We start from the raw sequence: 19,459 nt of genomic DNA on the forward strand, positions 1-19,459 counted from the left end.
ATCCATTAAATCACAATCTTAGAGGCTACGTGTCCTTCTCCAAGGAGGCATCACCTGGCACTTCTGGGAGCTCCTCACACAGGACTACTAGAGGACTCCATCCAGTCGTTTCCTAAGCAGCCACTCTCTGTCTCTGCCCACATCCTCTCCCCAGATACTAAGCAACTTGCGAAACTGGGTTCTAAAATTTTTATTTTCAACATGCCATTAAAGCAGACTGAGAGAGGGGGAAAAAATCATGAATTACACTTCTTCAATGGGCTTCCCAGGTTGCTCAGAGGTTAAGAATCTGCCTGCCAATGCAGGAGATGCAGATTTGATCCCTGGGTCAGGAAGATCCCCCGGAGGAGGAAAGAGCAACTCACCCTAGTATTTTTGCCTGGAGAGACCCATGGACAGAGGAATCTGGTGGGCTATTTAGTCCATGGGGGTCACAAAAGTTGGACATGACTGATCGAGTAAGCACACACACATGGTGATTAATCTAAAAAAAGAAAAGAAAAGGATTCCTTATGTTCTATCAGCTCTGAAGAGCAATGGTCTCCTGCAGGTCTTCATCTGTCAAAAATCTATTCAGTCTTCAGCACAGACAACTTAATGCCCGAACTTCCATATCCCAAACAATTAAAGTTTCTTTCTCCTCTAAGCTCCCTCTATCCCATAGCATGCCAGCATTTCATAGCTCCTTCCTGGTTCCATCTTGAATATACCAACAGTCTTGTGTTCATGACTAGACTGTTACAACTTTTGTGGCCACTCACTTCATTGTATCTATTTTTAGCATGTGCCCTGAAGTACCTCGAATAATACTTCATAATGGAAAGCAACCAAAATCTATCTTGTCATTCAATTGAATATATATATTTTTTCTGGAACTTTCCAAAAATAATTAATTGAGCAAAATAATTTTCTTAAGTTCATGGGGTCAGATAAAAAAGTCTTTTTATCCATCTGAGGCCCGAGGTACTAAAATCTAATTTGGAAATCACACCATCCACCCAGAACACAATCCGTCAGAGTTATTTTGGAAACATTTCACATGTGTCTTCTTCAATTCCTCCTGTCACATCTGGGAACTCTCAATTGAGATGACAAGAAAGAAAGGCGGGTGAATCACTACAGGGTGTTTAAAAGATTAAAATGAATGCAGCAGGACAAACCAACTGAACACTGGGCCTTTTCTATATTCTGGATGTTTGGTTTTTTGTTTTTTTTCCTTTAAGGGATGAGAGCTTTCAAAAAGCAATTTAAAAATACTTTATGTTTGAAATTGCCAAAAACTATTGACAGAAAATTTAAAAATTTCTAAAAAGTGTTAATAATATCAACTCGTCCGAAGCTCTAACACTCTTAAGCTAGCAAAGGCCAGAAATAATTAGTGCAGCCAACTGTGTTGACATAATTAGGTTCGTGCCTTGGCTTTTGCCCTCAGCAGCTATGCAACTTTCAAGAGTTCCACTTTGCTTGCCTTAAGACTGGAACCCAATCAATTTAAGACATCAAAGGGTTTAAACTCTTAAGCAATACACATCGACTCACAATGAAATCAACTCACAAAGTATGCAGGCAAGTGAAAACAAAATGGTTCTTTTCTCTGGTTGCTCTGAATTGTAGCTCAGCTGTGTAAAGAACTTGCCTGCAATGAAGGAGATCCCTGTTCAACTCCTGGCTGGGGAAGATCCCCTGGAGATGGGATAGGCTAGCCACTCCAGTATTCATGGGCTTTCCTGGTGGCTCAGACAGTAAAAAAAATCTGCCCACAATGCGGGAGACCTGGCTTCGATCCCTGGATTGGGAAGATTCCCGGAGAAGGGCACAGCAACCCACTCCAGTATTCTTGCCTGGAAAACTGGGAGCCTGACGAGCTACAGTTCATGGCGTCGCAAAGAGCTGGACATGACTGAGTGAGCGCAGCACAGAGACGTCTAATACAAAGAATGTTTGTGATGGACTGAAATGCTGGTCCCAACTCTTCATCTCTCCCTGGAGCCTAGAATAAAATAAGAATCACCCTGTAAGAGTCACCCTATCCAGGTGTTCTGAACAACTATTTTATATAAGTTGTGCTTACTTTTTCTTTCGTTTTGGCTTCACCATGCAGCACGACCAGAGATTAAACCCATGCCTTCTGGAGTGGAAGGAAGCGCGTGTGTGTCTGTGGCGCTCAAGTGTACGCATGCTCAGTCACGTCCGACTTTGCAACCCCATGGGCTATATATAGCCTGCAAGGCTCATCTGTCCATGGGATTTCCCAGGCAAGAATACTGGAATGGGTTTCCATTTCCTATTCCAGAGGAAGTATAGAGTCTTCACTGCTGGACCACCAGGAAAGCCCCTTCCTTCTTCTGTTTTTATAGTTAGACTGATGTAGCAAACCGCAGAGAGTATGCATGTTTGTGGTCCAGCTCCATCTACCCAACCAGCAAACAGATAACGTTGACGGAGCTTGTCACTATGTGTTACCTACTGTGAGAAAAGATTCGTATCCACACATGATAAAGACTTGGCCCCTGCTTTCACAGAGCTCCAAGTCCAAACAAAAACCTTTCAGTAAGGTTACAAACTGCTGAGAGGAATGTGATAATCCGAGACTTGGAAACATTGCCTTGAGGTACAGAAAAAGGACTTTCAACAGCTCAGAGGGCTTGGAAAGATTTCACAGAGGAGCTAAGAGTTGAGCTGAAACTCTTAGCTGAAACTTCTTATAAGCTGAAACTGCTTATAAGAATGAAAAGATCCTCTAAAATATAATTTTCCATCTTCTAGATTATAAAGATACTCTGGTTGAAGTGTATAAAGTCTGATGTATTCAGCCACTGGTGCCACAAGCCAAGGTCTCAAAACCATGATCCAGTGGGAAAATGTTGGATGCTGGGTCTAGAGACCTTGGTTCACACCCCAGCATGGTCGCCGAGTGTGAGGAAGTCCCCAAACAAGATCTGGAACCCAGAATTTCACTGTGCCCTCCACAATGACTGACTCATCAGTATTTCCCCATCATGAAGCAACATGTTCAGTTAAGTTATAAAATAAGCTCAGTTCAGTTCAGTCGCTCGGTCATGTCCGACTCTTTCCGACCCCATGGACTGCAGCACGCCAGGCCTCCCTGTCCATCACCAACTCCCGGAGTTTACTCAGACTCACGTCCATTGAGTCGGTGATGCCGTCCAACCACCTAATCCTCTCTCGTCCCCTTCTCCCACCTTCAATCTTTCCCAGCATCAGGGTCTTTTCCAGTGAGTCAGTTCTTCGCATCAGATGGTCAAAATATTAGCATTTCAACTTCAGCATCAGTCCTTCCAATGAACACCCAGGACTGATTTCCTTTAGGATGGACTGGTTGGATCTCCTTGCTTTCCAAGGGACTCTCAAGAGTCTTCTCCAACACCACAGTTCAAAAGCATCAATTCTTTGGCACTCAGCTTTCTTTATAGTCCAACTCTCACATCCATACACAACTACTGGAAAAACCATAGCCTTGATTAGATGGACCTTTGTTGGTAAAGCAATGTCTCTGCTTTTTAATATGCTGTCTAGGTTGGTCATAACTTTTCTTCCAAGGAACAAGCGTCTTTTAATTTTATTGCTGCAGTCACCATCTGCAGGGACTTTGGAGCCCCCCCCACAAAATAAAGTCTGTCACTGTTTCTATTGTTTCCCCATCTATTTGCCATGAAGTGATGGGACCAGATGCCATGATCTTAGTTTTCTGAATGTTGAGTTTTAAGCCAACTCTTCACTCTCCTCTTTCACTTTCACCAAAAGTCTCTTTAGTTTTTCTTCACTTTCTGCCGTAAGGATGGTGTCACCTGCATATCTGAGGTTACTGATATTTCTCCCGGCAATCTTGATTGTAGCTTGTGCTTCATCCAGCCCAGCATTTCTCATGATGTACTCTGCATATAAGTTAAATATGCAGGGTAACAATATACAGCATTGACATACTCCTTTCCCGATTTGGAACCAGTCTGTTGTTCCATGTCTGGTTCTAACTGTTGCATCTTGACCTGCATATAGATTTCTGAGGAGGCAGGTCAGGTGGTCTGGTATGTCCATCTCTTGAAGAATTTTCCACAGTTTGCTATGATCCACACAGTCAAAGGCTTTGGCATAGTCAGTAAAGCAGAAGTAGATGTTTTTCTGGAACTCTCTTGCTTTTTTTTTTTTCTTGTAGGTCTTCATAGAACTGTTCAACTTCAGCTTCTTCGGCATTATTGGCCGAGGCAGACTTGAATTACTGTGATATTGAATAGTTTGATTGGAAACAAACAGAGATAGATCATTCTGTCATTTTTGAGACTGCATCCAAGTACTACTGCATTTCAGACTCTTTCGTTGACTATGAAGGCTACTCCATTTCTTCTAAAGGATTCTTGCCCACAGTAGTAGATATAATGGTCATCTGAGTTAAATTCACCCATTCCAGTCTATTTTAGTTCACTGATTCCTAAAATGTTGATGTTCACTCTTGCCGTTTCCTGTTTGACCACTTCCAATTTGCCTTGATTCATGGACCTAACATTCCAGGTTCCTATGCAATATTGCTCTTTATAGCATTGGATTTTACTTCCATCACCAGTCACATCAACAACTGGGTATTGTTTTTGCTTTGGCTCCATCTCTTCATTCTTTCTGGAGTTATTTCTCCACTGATCTCCAGTAGCATAAAGGGCACCTACTGACCTGGGGAGTTCATCTCTCAGTGTCCTATCTTTTTGCCTTTTCATACTGTTCATGGGGTTCTCAAGGCAAGAATACTGAAGTGGTTTGCCATTCCCTTCTCCAGTTTTTTTCAGAACTCTCCACCATGACCCATATGTCTTGGGTGGCCCTATATGGAATGGCTTATAGTTTCATTGAGTTAGATAAGGCTGTGGTCCATGTGATCAGATTGGATAGTTTTCTGTGACTGTGGTTTTCAGTCTGTCTGCCCTCTGATGGAGAAGGATAAGAGGCTATGGAAGCTTCCTGATGGGAGAGACTGACTGAGGGGGAAACTGGGTCTTGTTCTGATGGGTGGGGCCATGATCAGTAATATATCAATATCAAATAAAATAAGTACCTGATATCAAAATCAGACATTGATTAAAATATAACATCAAATGATTTACTCACTACATCAGGGCCATTTGGGGATATGTAGATGACCTCCATTTTCATTCAATTAATCAGTATTTACTTACTAAGTTCACCTGCTATATTTCAGGCACATCATGACAGTACAAAGATGAAGACAAATCACCAATCCTTTCTCTTAGGGTACAGAAAGTCCTAACTAAAATCAGAGACCAAAATATAAGTAATTCACAATTAAGACACAAGTAAACTTTTATGTCCCACTGCTGCACTGATAATGATTATCGTCAATAAAAACAAGCACTAATATTTATTAAGTTCTTAGTATATGCCAGACACTGTTCTAAGGGCGCTTCAAAGATGTCTTCATTTAATCTTCACAGCAGATCTATGCTAAAACATTACGAGCACCCCCACTTTACAGTTGAGAGGCTACACAAACTGCCTATGTGGAACCCAGCGGAGATCTGAACTCAGGCAGTTGACTCAAGAGCCCGTCCCCTTAATGCTAAGTTAGTGAAGCATCAGGCTATCACACCATCTGATTTGGTTTTCTCTGTGTACATCCTGCCTTTGTACACATTAGGAATGAACCAAACTTTGAAAATGGCCATTCCATAGGACCCAGTAAGTTCATACTCTATTAAGCCCCTATGAAATGTCATCAAGTTTCTTCTTTTTTTTTTATGGCCACACTGCATGGTCTGTGGGCTCTTAGTTCCCAGACCAGGGGTTGAACCCAGGCCCACAGCAGTGAGAGTGTGGAGTCCCAATCACTGGGCCACCTGGGAAGTCCCAAGAGGTATTTTCTCAATGGGAGTTCACAAGGGGCTCTGAAGAAATTCCAAAAGAATTCCCAAATATTCATTCTGAAGGGATGGCTTCTAATATTTGTTTTAAAAAACCCCTCAATCTCACAGCTTTAGAGTCGAGTCACAGCTAACACATTTTTCCAAGCACATCTAAATCAAAACGTCTATCCTTAGCAACCCATCATGGACCATCACCATACCGTCATCCTTAACTCTAAAACTCAAGGTCGTCAAAAGTGACTTGAAGAATGAAAAATGAACCTAACCCCTCAACAAATCAGAAAACTCTAACCCAGTACACATCACACGCCAAGCACTCTAATGGGTTCTGTAGAGACACTCAGCAAGTAACACCAGACACTGAGCAAATGAGCAGCGAGCCGAGGAGACCTGGCAAGGATCCCTGGAGAGAAGAGCAGGGAGCCGGGCCAGCGCACGCGGTCAGTTTAAACTCCCTGCTCTCCGCCGGCCCTGACTGACACCGGCACTCAACAAGCGAAGGGGTTGGGACAGAACTACCCTAAACATTCAGCATCAGGGGAACTGTTAAACCACGGAGCTTTAAGAGGGTGGAACAGCATGCTTAGTGCTTAAACTCAGCCTGAGGTAGAACACTGCTATGCCCTGATATGGACTGATCTGCAAAATACATACTTCGGCAGAAAAAGCGAAACATTCATAAAATCATGTCAGTCATGTTTTAAACTTTTTACCATGGAAAATTTTAGGCACACAAAAGTGGAGAGAACGTAATAATAAAGCCTTATGTACCCACCTTTAGCAAGGATTAGCTTATGGACAAAATGTCATACACGTATTATTTCAATAAGAATGTATTACACTATATATTATTCTACGATATTCTAGTATGTATCTCGACAAGGTAAAGACTCTTTAAAAATATTATGAAATAGGGGGGAAATTTTAAAGTTTATTATAAATGTGGGTATATGCCTAAAATGGCTCCTGAAAAAAAAAATGCTTTAAAAAAAAAAAAGTAGTGGTTTTCATTGGAAAAAAGGCCAACAGAGTGAGGAACAGGGGAGACTTTACCTAAAACATTTCAGTAAGATTTGAAGTGTAACTACAACAGGGAGCGCTGTGCTCAGAAGAGACCCAGAAAGGCTGCCGTGACCTGAGGAAGGCAGTGTGGCCTCAGCGGAGGACGCTGGACACACGAGGTCAAGTCTGAACCGAGATACTCAAGGAGTCGTTTATACAGATTCAGAGGCTAGCAGGCGACAGTTTCCATCGGCTACAGGATATGAATTCTCTAAATGTAAAAAGTAATAGAGAGTTGTGAACTCAGTGACATTACTAAACATAATTATAATTCCAATAATGTGCAAGCCCAGACATTTATGAGATGAAATGGGCTCATCTCAACCTCCCTACTGCCATATACCCAGCAACAGCAAGCTGATGAAATCTATCATGTAAAGCACTGTGATTTTAAAGGGCACTGGGAAGACCCAGAGGAATCGGGTGGAGAGGGAGGTGGGAGGGGGGATTGGGATTGGGAATACATGTAAATCCATGGCTGATTCATATCAATGTATAACAAACCCACTGGAAAAAAAATAATAATAATAATAAAAAAAATAAATAAAAAATAAATAAAAAAAATAAAAATAAAGGGCACTGGAAAAAAACTTTTTTTTTTTCTTTTTTTAAACAAGGTAATGTCTTATTTTCTCCTTCTCTTTTCCTATCTGTAGTCCGTGTAATTTCTCTGCCTTATAGGTTGGGAAAATGTCATTTCCTTCCCTGGTGGTTCTATCTGTAGCATCTGTATCACATTAACACAGCCCTGGGAACCATGAGATGCAGGGTTAGGGGAAAGAAAGAAGCCTTTGTGTGTGCTTGTTTACAGTGAACTCAGATACAATTCAGTTCTCCAATCTTTTAACCTTATGATCAGTAAAAGGGGACTAGGAGAAGATAAGACAAAAAGTGGCTCAGTTTTAGGACCCTGCTCATTTCTGTGACAATTTTCAGTTCTGTGAAAGATCCAAAGATGTTACAAATATAGACAAAAGTCAAGAAAGACTGGTTTCAACTAGACTAGTTAAAATCCAAAACTTCTGAAAATATATTAAAAGAAACACCACTTTCTCACTTTCAAATATCACTTGCACAAGGTTAATAACATATTTCCCAGTAAAGGTCAAAAAGGAAATGTCTTTAATGAATAGACTTTCAACTTCTTAAACTTTAAACTTTTCATTAGCTTGAGCATAAACACGTTTTCCTGAGAATTTTAAAAATAGTTGTTCTCTTTCTCAGGTTGCATCCACCCCTGGCAACTGGCTTATTATTTTCCTTACAAAACCCATTGTTTCGAGATAGTATGTAGAAACGGTTCACCTAACCACTGGCAGTATAATTTCCGAATAAGTGATGTTTTACTGTATTTAACACCAGGGACTTATTTCTTTTATAAAAATGCTTCCCAGGACAAACAACTTATGTATGAATCAAAATGAAAAGGCTGGGTACTTTTCACATAAATAGCCCAATTTTTCCCTAAGAGGCTCAAGTTCTTCTCCACCTGCAAATGAAAATTTTGGGGGAGGGGGGTCACTGCAGAGATTAATTCCATCAAGAAGGGAAAGTGCCACCGCAGGCCACACCTCTCCCGGGTACCTGTCTCGTCCGGGGAGCTGGGGGAGGCGCTGTCTTGGGACAGAGTGGTCCAGCTGGACTCCTCATCGCTTGGCGCCAGGTTCTGGATCCGGTGGAGTGCGCAGTCGGTTTTGGCCCCCGTTTTAGGATGATCCTTCTTGGTCTCTGGGCTGGATGATACTGTGGCTGTGTGGCCCTCCTCGGGGCTAGGCTGGGGCTTGTTTGGTTTCTGCAGCAGCACGCCGCCGTTTCCTACAGTGGGGGAGGCCTGGCCGGGCTGGGCCTTCTCTCCCACAGCCCCAGGCTGGTTGCCCACGTTCTGCTCCAATTCCCTGGTGGAGGTCTCCAGGTCTGCATAGTAGTTCAGGAAGCTCTTGGTTCTCCGGGGCTGGGAGGGTAAAATCTCACAGTCCGGGGAATCCCGAGGGTGGGGCTCTTTACCCTCTAACTTCTCAGAAGTGATATTGATGACCGCGGTGGGGCTCATGTTCCTGTTAGGGTCCTGTTGCCCTTGTTCTGCGGCCTTCCGGAGCTGGTTCTCCCCATTTTTCACCAGCTTGATGTTGGCAGAGCCATTTCCCAGCAGGGGCTGTGCGGCTGGATCCGAGAGGCCCATGGCCGCCTGGATATTAGTTAGTGCATATTTTTTCCTGCATTTGGGGGGTGTGCTATTCTTGGTTTCTGAGTGTTTTATTTCGGCGTTCAATAGTTCATTGTGGGAAGACCGGAGATTGAGGGTGTTTGGCGGTGTGACTGGGCTGTTCCGATTTGTGACGTCTGTGGTTCCGCTGCTGGCCATAAACACTGCCAAAGTGTCTACACCTGAGTCAGCTGGGAAAAAAGAAGAAAGCTGGTCATTAGATGCCTGGCATGATCAAATGACTTAGCGTACAGACTGAGCAAACATTTCTATACAGAAAATTGAAAGAATCAATGCTTCCACTGCAGTTTTCTAGAACTGACCCATCTTCCTCTCTCTCTTCACCATGTGCTCATACATTAACCAGGAGCAAATAAAAGGCTTAACGTGGCTACACAAAAGCCAATTTATAGAAAAGCGTGGTGGTCTGAGGTTTCAAATTTTACTTAGAATTAAAATGCATCTCTCTTTTGAATTCATATAAAAGCATTTTCTTCCCACAGCTGGTCTTCATTTTTTTCACAACCTCGAAAATCATCTGCTTTCTAAACATTTACACCACATTTCTATTTTGTCGTTACCTCAGGCAACAAAAAGGTTGCTCAGAAAGCCTCTAGGGCTCCAGCATTCTTAATTAACCTGAAAGGTCACTGTTCAGTAAGGCACCACGCATCCAAGGTAATTTTTCTCCACCATATTCAGAATCATGTTCTGAATGCCAGGAAAAACCAAACCTGCATTAGAGTTTGATAATGTCTTGTGAACATTTCTCACCTGGGCTTACTGTATGCACTAACCGTGAATTTTGGAGAAATGGCTTAATTACTCAAGAACATACAGATAAAACAATTTATAATAATGCAGCGTTGAGCCCGAGGCTACAGACGTGTTAGAGCCCCCAAAGGAGTCTGAATATATTCCACTGAATTAAAACACAGACTCAGCAGTTTGCAGGCACCACGTGCCCTTGCAGAACTGCTGGGAAACTGTCTAGCAGTTGCATTTATCTCAAATATTGTTCACACCATCAGTGATTTGTTCCATGTGTCTCTTGCTAGGAAGACAGAAAGATTCCTCAAACAAGAGAGGAACAAACTTCATCAGGGGGAATTCCTGAAGTTTCAGATTTCTCAGCCTATGAGGAATGACTTCTTCCTTATCTGATCCCTTGCCCTCCAGAGACCTCCAAGGGCTCTATATTGGCAGTAGATGAACCACAGCACAGCTCCTAACATTCCTGAAATTGCACTGTGACAACCCCCTCCTTCTCCATCGAGCAAAACAGAGGCCTCTGCAGGGGAGGAAGGTAAGAATGTTCTCCAGTTTGGGAGCTTAGCAATATCCCTTTCCACGGTCCAACACTCAGGATGGGATATTTTAGGAAAGAGTCCCCACTAGAGCCTTGGGTGCTTCTCTGAAGCTAGGCAATATCTGTACCCTCCAAACCTTGTCCATATTTACAATGAATGACCACGTGGCCCACAGGGATAGCTAAGGCTGCAGCCCAAAGGATCCCTGCTTACCCACACCTACCCCAGCACTGGCGCTTCACTGAGGCTCTAGGGTCTAGGATCTTTTAAACAATGCTGACAACTACATTTTAAAAAATTCTTTATGCTGCTTTGGCTAGTACTGCCATTTTACAGAAAACATGTTTTAATATATAATTTAACCTCACTCCAGAGCAGTATTTGGTGTGAAAAGCGTCCACCTTGAACCCACATAAAGTTTTCCCTGAGACATAATACCCATAACATAGGACAGGAGAGAAAATTATATTTAGATTCGGGTATTTGGAGTGACACTATTATGAGAAAGCTGGCGATCTGCTGGCTTTTAAAAAGGTGTGACAAAAAAAATTTCTATGAGCTTGTTTTATGATGTTAGATACTATATTCTAGCAATGTTATTAGGGAGAAATTTTTATTTACTTTGTTTATAACCATAAACACTTTCACAAAGAATACCATCAAAATTTTTGGGTGATTTAATACTTAAGTAGCTTTTATATCTTAGATGTGACAGACAAAACCTTTGAGCCATGTTTTCACCAGCCTTTTGGATCCTACCACCCCTTCTATGCCCACTGTAACTCTCCTGCTTGCTAGAAATCACAAATGCAAAATTTAGGAGGGTTAAGTTAGAAAAACAGGACCAAAAATAGCTCTGTAGATGCTGTTTTTACAGATCAAAGCCTGAACACAATTTGAGTGTGTTTTAAATATTAAATGATAGTATCATCTGGAAGCAAAATAAAAGGTTCAGATCTAGAACTAAGACAGTCAGTTAACCCTACGAAGTACACAGTTGTCCCTAGATGTTAATACCTCAGCCAGCAAGTCCTTTGTGCTCACAGGGTCCTGAAGCAGGTAGAGATTAGCAGCTTCCTAGAAAGGCCAAGGCAGCAGAAAGGAGGCTCCCAGAAGTGAGGAGGCAGCCCATGAGGATGACTGAACAGAACTCAGGTCAAAGACACGAGGTACAAGCCTGGTCCATGCTAATTCCTAGTTAAGTGATCCAGGACATCAAACTCTCAGTCTCCTGGTCGGAAAAATGGGCACGATAATAGTACTTGGCTGTTGTAAGGATTAAAACGTGAAATGGTGCTAGGAGGTTAGCAGAGGGCATAAACAATAAATATGAGTTCAGCATAAAGTTGTCTGCTGTAGGGCCCCTAGATTAATCAGGCATTTGATCTGAGTTGTAAAAATGGTCTTGCTGCAGAGACACAGCGGGCACACAGACTAATAAGAAGGGGTAGAGAAGCCGAGTCCAGAGAAGTTTAATCACAGAAGAAAACCCTCAGATGTAAGAGAAAGGAGGTATGTGATTCTTTTTTTAAAGGAAAGAAAATCTTATAACGTCTTTTTAAATCTTCCAAAATTTAGTTATTTTCTTTACAGTCAAAAGAGCCTACGGGTTAAGTCCAATCTCCTTGACATAACAAAAAAGGTGCTTAAACTCTTCATTTCTTACCAGGATAATACTTAATAGTATCTATACATCCCTGAGCTTTGCTGAGGACTGAGAGCCAGCCGTCAAGCACTGAACCTAATGCCTGTAAGAGGCCAACACCCATTAGGGAGGACCATCACCTCCCAGCTCCGTCCTGGACCACACTCTCGGCCTCTGACCACCACACCTCCAGCCATCACATACTGAGGACGTTCCCGCCTGGTGCTGTGGCTGGGAATTCGGAAACCAAGACACAAAAGGTCCCGCCTGCTAAGTGCCTTCAGTCTCAGACACACAGACAGGGTGACAGAAAGCAGTCAGGGTCCAAAGGGGTAAGTGATCCTCCCACTTCACACTGCAGAGGATCTGATACCATCGGGGGAATCTGAGCAAATCAAGATGTGAGAGGAGAGGTGGTAAAGAGAGAGGGGGAGGGATCAGGCAGAGAGTCCTGTAAGACCTGCTCCAAGAGATGGACTGGACCCTGAAGCAGAGAAGATTATCAAGCACTTCAACAGCTGCAAGAGGAATGAATGAGGCTCACATGTGTGTGTGTGTGAGGCTGGTATTCTTTGCTTTCCTCCAACATATTCTGCAAGACGGAGATGACTGATAAAAGGCAATACAGAAGCAATGAAAATCTGGCATTAAAACATCAGTGGTTGTCAGGCAAAGAGCACAGTAAGGTAGACAGAGGGTGTCTCCCTAGCTAGAGAGCGAGGCTGACTCCATCTTCATGTTCTTCCATCTGGCGTTAGAGACTGACCTGGGGGGCACAGCGCCCTGGCGTGCAGACTCGCTGGAAGGCCGCTGGACAGTCCAGGCAGGGGGCAGGGAGGACGCCTGTCAGCCTGAGCAGCCCAGGGGACACTACTCCGATGTGTGGTGACTGAAGTGGGAAGGAAAGCTAAGCAAGAGCGGATGTGTGAATGACTGAGGCACTGCGCCGTGCAGCGGAAAGTAACACGACGTTACAAACAACTCTGTTCCCATGTGAGAAAAAGACAGGGAGGGGACGAGGGGGGCCCGAGAGACCCGGGTATGGGGAGGCACTCCCAGCGGCACAGTGCCGGCTCTGGTCGCTCAGCTCCTGACCAGGCTGCACAGTGAGGGCTCCATGAGCCACCTGGATTCAGAGATAAGGCCGGAAAAGAGCCAGGTGCGGTGAGTCACTACAAGGACTGCGGTGTCTCCTGTCAGATCAGCTTCAGGGGGATGGCAGAGTTGGGCAGGCAGTGACCTTTAAGGAGCTTCACTAGAAAATGAGCAGAAGGAGAAAGAAGAACGGCTGGAGGATGATCTGGGGATATGGGAAGGAACTTTTGTGTTTTAAAGGGAGAGTCCAAGCCACGTTTCATTTTTTTACAGGCTGGGAAAGCTGAAGCCGGCACAGAGAGGAAGAGTAGAAACACAACAGAGAGAGGGACCACTGGGGGGACCCCGCAGAACAGATGTGGAAACGTCAGCCCTGTCCAGGATGTGGGGGGGTGGGGTGGGTGGGGAGCAGGAGTCAGGATAGGGTGGCACATACGTCACTGTGGAGACACAAATCCAAGGAGAAGCAAACCTGAGAACCTCAGTTTCTCCGTAAAGATAAAGTCTTTCCCTGAGGGAAGCAGTCTAGGGGGAACATGAGGAGAGGGACAAAGTTTCGCAACAGTCACAACAGAGAAAAACAGAATAAGCAATTTCAAAATAGAGAAACATATAAAAGAAGGCTGGTGGCACAAAAGCAGACACATAGCTCAATGGAACAGAATAGAGAGCCTAGAAACAAGCCCACACATATACGGTCAACTAGTCTATGACAAAGGGACCAAGAATATACAGTGGGGAAAGGACAGGCCCTTCAATAAAGGTGTTGGGGAGAACTGGACCGCTACATGTGAAAGAACGAAACTAGAACACTATCTTATATGATACACAAAAACGAACTCAAAATGGACTAAAGGTTTGAAATTAAGGCCCGGAATCATAAAAGTCATCCAAGAAAATATAGCAGGGTGAGCCCCTTGACACAGATCCTGGCAATGGTATTTTGCATTTGACACCAAAAGCAAAAATGAACAAGTGGGACTACATCAAAAAAGCTTTTGCTCAGAAAAACAAAAACTTATCAAGCAAATGAAAAGGCAACCTATGGAATGGGATTTTTAAATAGGGAAGAAATAGGCACAGAAATGGACATGATTAAGGGGTCAGATGTGAACAGTGAGGAATGCACTCCAGGATCTCGTCTGGGGTGGGGGACAGGAGATGGGGCCAGGAGGAGGGTGAAGAGCTGCGGGAAGAGGCTGAGGGGTCAGAGGTCACTGACAGATAAGAAGTAGGCGTGACAGGAACAAGGAACCGCTCCAATCCTAGCTGCATGCACACTTTGGGGAGCTTTTAAAAAGCACAGAAGCCTAGCTCCCACCCCCAAAGACACTCCAGCAATCTGATTCAATTAGTCTGGAGGGCGGATGGGACCCAGGATAGTGCCATCACCTCCACATCCATTCATCATGCTGTTTTGAGCGTAACTCACAAAGATTCAACATCAATTCAAGAGGATGGATTCCTACAGCAGAGCCAAGTATACGTTCAGAACTAAGAGCGTGCAAAGGGCTATTACCACCGCTGTCCCCCTCCTGCATGCACGATGGACAAACATCTACGACGGCCTGGCAAGTACTTCCCTCTTATCTAATAAAAGTTTCACAGTCTTTCTCAAGAATCAGCTGTCCTCCATGCTCACTCATTCATTTGACAGGTATTTTTTCATGCACTAGTCACAGACACCATTCTAACTGTTGAAGAGACAGCAGTGAACAAAACTGACAAAAATATCTGCTCTCATGGAGCTTACATTCTAGAGATCCAGCCCCCGTGTTCAGGCAGAGATGACCCTACCCTTGATTCATGAGGTCTCTGGCCCAAGCCCAGCCAATCAGAGTAGCAAATCCCCATGGCTATGGTGACTGATTCAAGGAAAAGCATGCCTTTGAACTGGAGTGCTGGAGAAGACTCTTGAGAGTCCCTTGCGCGGCAAGAAGGTCAAACCAGTCAATCCTAAAGGAAATCAACGCTGAATATTCACTAAGAACTGAAGCTGTAGTTGAAGCTCCAATACTTTGGCCACCTGATGCGAAGAGCCTATTCACTAGAAAAGACCCGGATGCTAGGAAAAGGCAAGAGGAGAAGGGGGCGACAGAGGATGAGATGGCTGGATGGCATCATTGGCTCATTGGACATAAATCTGAGCCAAGTCTGGAAGGTAGTGAAGGACAGAGAAGCCTGGCGTGCTGCAGTCCATGGAGCTACAAAGAGTTGGACATGACTGAGCAACTGAACAACAATCCTAAGACTTTTTCTGGAATAATCAGAAGAGAAGTGTGCTCTTTTCTCTTTTAGAGAAATAGGTTTTCAGCTTAAGTTAATATAATGCACAAAGTATTTTTTATGAAGCCTGACCAAAATTAGGTAAGCCAGGGTCACTTTAATTTCATGGCTAACACAGCTTTCCTCAAACCCTGAGTCACAAAGGTCCCAGCACTGAGATGCAACCCCTGTAACTCAGATGACATCCTAATACAAACCCATCCTCCCCGCTTCTCTTTGCTGAGACCTCTAGCCTCCTGTCGAAGAAAACTTGTCAGTAATGGCAGGAAACACGTCTCTTCAATAACCTACTGCTCTTCCCCTGCTCCTGTCACATGCTTACAAAATTGGAAATTGGCAAATGGGCCCAGGGAAGCCCGATGTCTGCCTAATTTCTAAATGGGATTTCGCGTCTTCTTCATTTTTGTTTTCTGCTATACAATTTCATTTCCACTGAGGGGTTAACAGTAAAACTTCTACCCTGAGGAATGCTGCCTTTTGAACTAGACCTCAAAGTATTAAGGAAATGAAGTAAACTCAGATTTTTTTTTTTCTTTTAGGAAGGAGAGGCAAAATAAAGCTGGTTCCTGAAATTACTCATGAAAGTAAACTCTCAATGTGGCAAAAATGATAAGAAGTTCTCTATGAACAAAGAAGGCAAAAGGTTACTGGGAAGCAGCCAGGGTTCCTGGGTCAGAGAGGTCACAGGATTAGAAGCTTGGACGTTTGCAAACTGGGAGGACAACCCCACACAGCTGGTTCACGGGGCACCTTCCCCAGGCACTGACATGAAGGGGTGATTTCAACCTGCAGCTCTGACCCACCTAAGGGTTTCCCATGCCCTGTTCAGCTAAACTGCCTGAGGGCTCACTCCGTTCAACAGCGCAAGTGAATCTGAGGAAAGTCAAGAGAGACGGACCAAAAGCTTTCCCTTAAGAAACTCGGGCGGACAGGGCAGTGGGAAGGGGAAGTTACTAACCAACCTCCCAATGGTTAGAGCAGGCAGAGGGGCCGACAAGCAGAAGGTATTAGGGACGCAGAGAGAGGTGCAGGGAAGACTCTCACAAAACTAACAGCTGAGCTGGGTCTTAAAGGATACGCAAGTAGGACTCCACCAGTCACAAGGAAAAGAAAGGCTTACTCCAAGTAGGGGAAACCCAGGCATTCCAGCATCAAGCCTGGCATATGTAGTCACCTTGGGAAATTATACGCTTGTACCAAGCATATTTTCTTTGCTCAATTTCTAAGCTCTTTTCATCATTTCATCTTATTTTAAATAGTGTTTTTTTCTGAAGATGACTGTATTTTTTAAAATATAGCTTAGAGTTATATGGTGGAGTTTGATGAATATAATCAGTGGTCAAGCTGGTGTAGATGAAGTAAAAAAAAAGGTAAGCTAAAGTAAGGACACAGGTTTTCTTGAACAACTGACAAGTCAATCCCAAAAGAGAAAAAAAAAACATTAAACAATGGCAGAATCCTTGGAATAGGATAATTACCCGACTATGTCACAGGCTGAGACCTCCTCACCAGGGACTTCTGTGCTGAATGTTGAAGATTCATCAGGAATTTTCCAGGTATATAAGGTATATATTCTGGTATGTTTTTTGTTTTTTTTTAAAAGGCTCCCAGTAGTCACAACTCCTCAGAGTTGGAAAACAATGAAAACCAAGTCTTATCCCATGCGCTCCATTAGCTGCTATTGTATTTTCAGGTAAAAAATGGCTGGAATGATACTCCACTGAAATAAGAATACTGTTTGTTCTCCTTATAAAATGTGTTATGTCCTACACCAAATGCAGGACAGCAGTAGCTGTTATTAAAAGCCATGCTGGATAATGGTTTCATTATCTCTTATATAACTACCAATGAATAAAGCAATCTCACAACGGGAAACATACATAATTGGTATGACAAAATATGGCAACAGTAAGAAATTTCTATAGGTTATTTGATTAGCTTATCTCTACTCAGAGGAAGTCAGAAAACACATCATTTATATATTTGCCAGCTTTATTCTTACATTTCCATATTGAGTCTATCTTACAGTGTAATAAGAGACTTTAAATACTAAAGAATTCCTAGAAGGAATTCATCTCAATACTTAACATGCATTTTCTAAAGGACATATGTATTTGTTTTGATTCTGCAAAATTAACATACTTATTCAAATATGTATTTACAAAGAAAACCTAAACTCTGTCCCTAAATTGGCCTCTGAAAATTGCCTCTAAGTTCCTAATTTTCTTGTATGAATTTAGGTTTGTCAAATTGTTTTTAGCTGTTTTTAATAAAAGGATATTTCCTGCCCCTCATCTACCTCTGTTGAGCTGTGTTTATTTTATTGTGTTTTATTTTAGCTCTCTGCGAAGATGGAACATGCAGTGTTATGTAAAGGAGAAAAGGACTGGGACATACTTGCTGAGTTTAACTTTTGAATTTAGGGACATTAACATCTATTTGTGCATGGTTTGAATTTACTTACTTAAAAGCAATCTGCTGAGTGGTAGGTGTCCTAACAAAGAATCTACCCAGATCTGCCACTTGCAATTCTATATTATGTTTAATTCAAAATGTCACTGCAATTGCTATTTTTATTATATTACTGTGAGGCTAAGAATTAAATTCCTACCACATTGTATGTAGACTAGCATCCATTATGACACAAAGAAAGGGGCATACAATAAAATTAGGTTGGTATTCTTAAGGCCTGAAATTAATCAGCATTAGATTCAGGAAGAATACTGAACTGGGAGCCTATTACAGGCAAATCCCACAGTGCCTAAGAGGCTATTTATGGAGACTCAACACCAGTGTCTCCTTTGTTCATATTTAACAGTTAACAGGCTATAATGTGCAACAGTAGATGGCAAAAGCTGACAGAATCTTAATTTTCTATTATAGTCAATTAAAATATTTTCACAATACAGTATTAGTAGGATCATGCAAATAATAGATGAATGCAGTTAAGTTCAATTAATTCTTCTTATTGTAAAGATCCACTTTTCTAGTACATTAGTGAAAAACAATAAAAAGCAAAAAACATGCTATTGTAGCAAATCATAAGTTTAACATTAAAACAATTATCCAGTGTATATATATGCTAAAGCTTTAATACTCAACTAGTACAATGCACTGAAACATGTGAAAGTGTATCTGACCTGGAAGTACTTCTGACATGGGTCTCTGGACGTCAGCAATGGTACAGGAAATAGGTTATAGTTTGAAATCTGAAAAGAAGGATCATTTGAGAAATTAAAACCCCAAATAACAAATAATTAAAGGAAAACATAGCATTGAAAATTCTTCTAAAAGCTGTTAAAAACATTAAACAAATCTCAACAATGTCCAGATTTGGTTTACTTAGAGTTGGTTAAACCACTTTTGACTAAAATTTGAATTCCTGCTTAATCACATTTATTTCTTGAGAAACCACAAACATTTCTTGAGATTTTTTTTTCCATACCAGATTTAAGTTATCTTTCTCAACTTTCCAATGATTTTTCTCATTAAGAACACACAATTCAGAAGCCAATAAGGAAAAACTGGCAAATTTCACCACAAAAAAATTTAAACCTTCTGGGGGTAAAACCTTAAGGGGATAAAAATGGCTATAAACACAACAAAGACAAAAAAAAAAAAAAAAAAAACCTGAAAAAAAATCATTACAAATGAATTTATTTACAAAACAGAATCAGGCTCGCTGACAAGGAAAACATACTTATGGTTACCAAAGTGGGAAGGTCAGCGAGTTTGGGATTAACGGACACACAGGACTATGTAAATTAGGAGTCTGGGATTAAGGGACACACAGGACTATGTAAATTAGGAGTCTGGGATTAACAGACACACAGGACTATATAAATTAGGAGTCTGGGACTAATGGACACACAGGACTATGTAAATCGGGAGTCTGGGATTAACGGACACACAGGACTATGTATAAAAGATAACCAACAGCACCTACTATATAGCACAGAGAACTATACTC

At 42.4% G+C, this 19,459-nt stretch overlaps 1 protein-coding gene across 15 annotated transcripts in view; it reads right to left on the reverse strand.

The window, feature by feature from the left end:
* Nucleotides 1-19,459, reverse strand: part of APBB2 (amyloid beta precursor protein binding family B member 2) — a 362,842-nt gene that overhangs the window by 180,188 nt on the left and 163,195 nt on the right. For all 15 annotated transcript variants that reach the window (XM_043871222.1, XM_043871214.1, XM_043871219.1 and 12 more), the window contains 2 exons: nt 18,630-18,698; nt 8,535-9,344 (listed from right to left, as the gene is read on the reverse strand). In XM_043871222.1, coding sequence (XP_043727157.1) covers nt 8,535-9,344; nt 18,630-18,648 — 829 coding nt within the window. In that variant the 5' untranslated portion in view covers nt 18,649-18,698. The remainder of the gene's footprint in view (nt 1-8,534; nt 9,345-18,629; nt 18,699-19,459) is intronic.

The sequence above is a fragment of the Cervus elaphus genome, chromosome 17 (genome assembly GCF_910594005.1).
Source record: "Cervus elaphus chromosome 17, mCerEla1.1, whole genome shotgun sequence".
Taxonomy (NCBI): Eukaryota; Metazoa; Chordata; class Mammalia; order Artiodactyla; family Cervidae; genus Cervus; species Cervus elaphus.